Raw genomic sequence first — 6,590 nt, forward strand, 5'->3', positions numbered from 1 at the left:
AAAAAAAAGCTTCACCACATATGAAAATTTTCGCTACGAATGTCTATTTTTTCTATTGGCTTTTCATCTAGGATTATCAAATTTCCTATCTAGATTGGCTTATGGCTCTCTGTGCTCTAATTTCATATTCTCATCTGATATTCACAAAATTACATGTTTGCTAGAGTTCACTAACCCATTCATTGTTCACAATGATTAAATAGAGGCGCCAATATTGATATCATTTATTTTCTGACACTAATGTTATTTGACAGATCATGGCATTAGAAATGGGGACACACAAAATCAGAGTGAATTCCATATCACCTCTACTTTTCAAATCTGAAATCACTGCAAATCTAATGCAAAAACATTGGTTGAATGATGTGGCCATGAAAACAGTACCCTTGAGAAAATATGACACTTCTGATCCAGCATTAACATCCCTAGCTCGTTATTTAATTCATGATTCTTCTGAATATGTGTCTGGCAACAATTTTGTATTGTGGACGCTGGAGCCACCTTACCAGGTGCGCCTATTCATTCCTCCCTATAAACAAAGAGTAAGTTCTGCTCTATACAATGTTGGATTAGAGCTAAACAATTCTTTTAGACAGTAAAATATTGAGGAAAATAGCATTATGTTGATTTACCAATCGATATAAAAAATTGAAGTTACTTCCATCCAACTATAAAATTAATGTAATTGAAATACTTCTATTATATATATATATATATATATATATATATATATATATATATATATATATATAAAGCTTTTGGCAGCACATGATATTGGCCAGTTGAAAAGCTACTTGAACTTTACTACAATAATTCACTTTTCCCAAAAGCATAAAAGAAGAAGAAGAAGAAAGCATGTCATGAACTTTACTACTCTTGAAACCATTTTGGAAATCTTCAGTGGAAACCCTCAGATGCTTGCTTCTCCATTGATGATGTGCTCCTCAATACCAACAAAGAGTGACATGGCATAAGCTGTAATACAGAGAAATGGGGAAATATATTACTACTTAATCATTGCAGTCCTTACCAAGATTGTGAATTGTTGTACTAGACTTTATGACAGCAACAAATAAAGATTTTGGCTTTTCAATTTTTTTTTTCAAATAACAATATAATATGTTTGATAAAATAATGTCTCACAACATAAACATTATTGGCTTTCATGGTAAGTAAAGTTGCAGTAAAAGATGGTAGAAAACAGATGCCCAACACTCAACAGTCACAATCTGTTAAATGTTAGGTATACTGTGGAACAAGTTCTAAGTTCACTTGAGTTTTTTCTTCAATCTTGCTAAAGATTGACGTGACTATTTACACCATTCTATTTTATTCAAAATTCTGATACCAAATCCATTGTCCAGTTTACCTTGGTTTCCCTTTGAGCACCTTAGATATGCTATTTGTCCATGCAGTAATTTTACAAATCAGCATGCAGCTACTATGGAATTGTGTACTCTTGTGAACAAAAAAATATATATATGACCAATAAATAAGATGCATGGGGAAGCATTTCCCCTTGTTTTTAATCACAACTAATATAAGAAAAAAAATTAGTGTATTTCAGATTAAGGCATTCGAATCAGATAAGATAGTAAGTGCAACCTTTAAAACTATCAATTATTATTAACTAACTATTTCAAAGTCTGCAAATTGTTATTCACAGATATTATCCTTTCATACTTGGTAGGAACTGAAAGCTCCTTAGTACCCAAAGATATGAACAACCTGCTACTAGGCTTCCTCAATTTCACATTTAACATTAACAAGTTGAGAGCAATAATTAAGAAACGGGATATTTACCTTACTGAAAGCAATTGGATCCAGAGCAAGATGCAAAGCCGCTGATATGAATGTGATTTCAGTGTTTGCTCAGTAGTCTTAAAGATGACTCTCTTCACGGGCAAAGATGCACCATGCATGAAAGAAACACTCCACTTTGGATCATAGTATCAAAATTACCGACACATCATCTATTTGGAAGCAAACGATCTTTCAAAATCACTACACTTGTCTCAAGAAATGAAACATTATATCTTTGTTATGGAATTTATGAATGCTTCCGGAATAACTGATTTCAGTCGCATAAGAAAAGAATTACCACAATCCTCAACTGAAAACACCAGAGGTGAAGCTGTGGCAATAAGAACAAAATTTTCACCATTCCCTACATCTATCTTGTACAGCTCATGAAAAACTTCCTGAAAATGACTCACCAAGTTGTCGTAGAAGGACCTGCTAGGAGGAATGACATTAATGGCAAGAATCCCAAACTCACAAAGAACTAATTTAGCAGCAAGAAGAACATCCTTTCTAATGAATTCCAACGGCGGAGATCTTACACCGTTCCTCACGTCGCTCGAATCTAAATCAACCATAACGACGTCAAATTTACAGTTGACCTCATCCTCCACCACTAAGTGACCACCAAAACCATTAACCTCACAATCATCAAAAGAACTCCTCCGACCATTCAATTTTCCACGACACACAAGCTTGTTCATCGATTCAAAGGCATCCCCAACAACAACACGGACAAACTCACATTCTTCCAATCCAAAATACTTCCTTGCCACCCTCAAAACCTCCCTATCACTATCCACACCCATGACCTCAAAACCCAATTGATTTCTCAAAAAGGTCATCAAAGCCCCACCTCCAACCCCAAGGCACAAAGCCTTCGGCCTAAACCCCATCCGAATCCGCCCCTCCACATATTCACTATTCAACACAAGACCAGCCACCATAGGCCCCAAGTAAGGGTGCACCAAAACCTTAAGATCAGGCACAAACCCCACATCACCACCAATGCACACACCATCACAATCTCTCTCAGGAATAATACAAATTTCAGTTTGAATCAAATTAGGCATTCTCTTAAACCTCAACCTCCTCCTAAACTCCCTCCCATGATCACTCTCATTTTCAATTTCAACATCCTCAACCAACATTTCACCAACATGACACCCAACACATTCATGAACCACCACACTAGAAACCAAACTATCCTCATAACTCAAAAGGGGTATCTCAGGAATGCCCCTTTTGAACAAAGATTTAGGAGACAAAGCCAAAAGAAGAGGCTTTGACCAAACCTCAAAACCCTGATGCTGCAATGAACACTCCAAGGAACGGTGATAAGCACGTGATTGAAGAAGAGTTAAAGTACCTTCTTTGAAGAGGGTTCCTATGAGAATCAAACGTGAAATTCCAGGGGAGCTGAAGAGGAGTTGGAGATGGCCCGATTCGGTGGAGAAGATCCAATCGGTTTCACGGCCTTCGGGGACCAACATGGCGCCGACTCGGGGTGAGTCAGTGGGTTGGAGCGGCGAGTCGAGCACGGCGACTCGGAGAGTGGAATCGGAACATGTTGGATGAGGTACTGTGAAGGCGATGAAGCGTGAAGGGGTTATGGTTTCGAAGGTTGATGCATCCAGGGCCATCACACTTTGTTTTGCTGCTCTTGAATAAGGTGTTGTATTTTGCCCGACCTGTTTGTACGGTTAACTTAACTTTGTGGCAACTGAAGTTGCGACTTTTTTATGCTTGGTGACTGCAGAACAATCACACCTATAAATATGAAGGGTTAATTAAAACTTTTTAGTAATTAAACTTTTTTGAAATTTATAGTTTTTAATTTTCAAACTTTTAAAAAATTTAATTTTTAGTCCTTAAAATTTAATAGGTTTAGAGATGTGGAGAAAAAGAAATACATCAAACTGAAAAGATTCATCCAAAAAGTTATCCAGAGACACATAAAAGAGACAAAGAAGAAAAACATCATTATCAGCTATGAAGGCAAGAAACCACAACATTTTAAATCCGAGTGTCCAAACCTAGATAGAACAAAGGACAAGAAGACTGGGGAAAACTTGAATGACACATCATCTGATGAAGAAACAAAAGAAGAAGCAAACTTTTGCTTAATGGTTGACACCACTTAGCCCGTGAGTTAGGTGGGCTCAACCCGTGGGTTGGTGGGTCAGCCCATCAACCCACCAAATTTAAATAATATATTATTTTATTTTATTATTATTATAAATTTATAATTATTAAGAAATTAAATTTTTATTTTGTAGCTAGCAACCCCCAAATGGCAATTCACATTCAACAATAGACCAAACCCAAAGCAAATCCCAATTGAATTAGCAATTGTTTGTTAACGGCGGTCCTCAAGGCAACTATGCAAAGCCTGCACCTTTCCTAATTTCTTTAAAATATAATTTCTTAATATTTTATTGGTATTTAATATTATTCAATATATATATATATATATATATATATATATATATATATATATATATATATATATATATATATATATATATCATAAATTTATCTTTTTCTAAATATTTAGTATCATATCAAATATGATTACATTAAAATTGAGTAAAAAAATTAATTATATTTTTAATTAAGCAGGTATTATCTTCAAACATGTTTAAGCCTATTGAAAATTTACATGATTTGCTCCTTATGTGTATAAATTAAAAAGAAAATAGTAAATATAAATTTATAATTATTTAAATTTAAATTCATTAAAATTTTGCATTATAAAATATTTATAAAATAATTTTTTTATTATTTTATAATTTATCATAAATAATTCATTATAAATGAAATTTGTAAGTATTATGAATATCTTTTAAAATTAAATATATTGATGATCAATCTTTTTATGGGGTTATCATCATAAAATACAATATATCAAATATTATTATTTATTAAAGTAACTTATCATATATTTTCTTATAACTTGTATATTTTATATTTATTAATATTTAAATAAGTAAAAAAAGTAAAATATAAAATAATTAACTTAACTTTGAAATCATCAAATATATGAGTATAGTTTTATAGCATATAATCATAATAATTGTTCTTAAAATAATCATAACAATAATGTGAGTAAATTTCACATTTATATAATTTCTCACTCACATAATCAATATGAAGTAATGAGTAAAAGCATAACAATAATTGTTCTTAAAATAATCATAACAATAATGTGTGTTGTTTTATTTATTTGACTTATTAATGATATTATTTATTTATTTTTTGTCTTTGTAAATGAAATTAATGGTGATGTTGAAAAAGAAGAGGAAGTTGTTATGGATTTCATAGTTCATGACTCTAATGTTTAATTTCAATAGTTTAGAAGTTTATTTTTGATGATATTTAAATTTCAATTATCTTAATGTTGAATGTTTATTTTGAAGACTTCAATCACTTTAATATTGAATGTTTGGATTTAATTTAGTTTGGTTTTTATGTTGGATTTTATTTTAAGTTGTTTGGAATAAATTTATTTTTTTTTACAAAAAAAAGACAGAAAAGTGGGTCAGCCCGCATAACCCACCAATCCGTGATGGGCCGGGCCGGGCTGACATTTTGTTAGCCCACACAAAAGTGGGCCGAGCTGGGCTAGCCCGTTTTGACAGCTCTACTTTGATGTGTCTTCTAGTGCAGTTCGATGTTGGTTTATAAGAGAATTTAGATTTAGATCAAGTTGTTAATTTCTTTAGTCTGGTTTTTTGGCCCCCAACAGGATTGAGATTCAATCTTAAGTCTCAAAGTCCTTTAAAAAATTTAGACACTCAAATTTCCATCTTATAATTCTTAAAATAAAAAAATTGTGCTATCTCGGTGTGTGTGTGTGTGTGTGTATTTTTATGGTAGAAAAGTCTAATATTGAAAAAAAAAAAACCTTTTTTCTTCTCTTTTCCCCTTAATTACACAACTTTTATTCGTATTATTGTATGAGTTTTCACTATGTTTTTTATATGATTTTTTTGATGTGTTTGGAAATGATATAAATATAAAATGGTTGCATAAAGTATGCATTTTTTCATAAGGAGTTGTATAAATAATTCACTAAGTGCGCAATTACCTGTTGTGCGAAAATTGGTGGTCAAATTTCACCCGCAAATCTCACAAGCCAAACCAGTGCCGCTAAGTGCAAATTTTGTTAAAAAAAGTTGAGTTCAAAATAAAATTTGAGGGGTAAGACCAACGAACGTCATCCTTGGTGCGCTAAGCGAGTCATGCCCGCTAAGTGTAGGGATCATAAATGCACCTATAGTTGTTAGGCCTCCTGCTAAGCGCACTAAGTGCAAGGGCCATAACTATAGGCAATTTCGAAAACTACTTTGTTTTACTTCACCCTACCCCCCTCATTTTTCCCTTTACACTATTTTTCCTCTCTTACTCTCTATCTCACTTCTCCTTCCCTCAACACTCTATCTTCCTCCACTTCCCCTCTCTGCTCCTATCTTCCTTAACTCCCACTTCCAGTAAACCTTCAACCCTCCTTTTTTATTTTCAGGCATTTCGTGCATTATGCATTTTGTTTGCATTTTCTGTCTTTGAGTTGTGCATTGCGCATTTTGTTTTCATTTTCTGTCTTTGAGTTGTGCATTATGCATTTTATTCCATTCCTTGCTTGTTTGTGTGGTTGTCGTCTGCTTGTTAGTATTTTGGTTGGTTGTTGTTCATGTTATCCATGTTTTGGACTTTCTTTTATTTTATGAACTCGCTAAGCCTGTACCCTATGACTTAGCAAGTCCATGAGTTTATGGGTTTTGTATGCA

General features: G+C 33.2%; 1 protein-coding gene across 1 annotated transcript; it reads right to left on the reverse strand.

The window, feature by feature from the left end:
- Positions 1 to 204: 204 nt before the first annotated feature.
- LOC100804081 (eEF1A lysine and N-terminal methyltransferase) lies at positions 205 to 3,552 on the reverse strand. Its single transcript, XM_006573398.4, has 2 exons — positions 1,804 to 3,552; positions 205 to 975 (listed from the first exon to the last, which is right to left on the reverse strand). The coding sequence occupies exon 1, from the start codon at positions 3,441 to 3,443 to the stop codon at positions 2,031 to 2,033; it is 1,413 nt and encodes a 470-aa protein (XP_006573461.1). The 5' UTR covers positions 3,444 to 3,552; the 3' UTR covers positions 205 to 975; positions 1,804 to 2,030.
- Between the last annotated feature and the right edge of the window lie 3,038 nt (positions 3,553 to 6,590).

Source organism: Glycine max, chromosome 1 (assembly GCF_000004515.6).
Source record: "Glycine max cultivar Williams 82 chromosome 1, Glycine_max_v4.0, whole genome shotgun sequence".
In the NCBI taxonomy this organism is placed as follows: Eukaryota; Viridiplantae; Streptophyta; class Magnoliopsida; order Fabales; family Fabaceae; genus Glycine; species Glycine max.

Coding starts and splice junctions, on each gene's coding strand:
- LOC100804081 (XM_006573398.4), bottom strand. CDS start 3,443: ATGGCCCTGGATGCATCAACCTTCGAAACCATAACCCCTTCACGCTTC.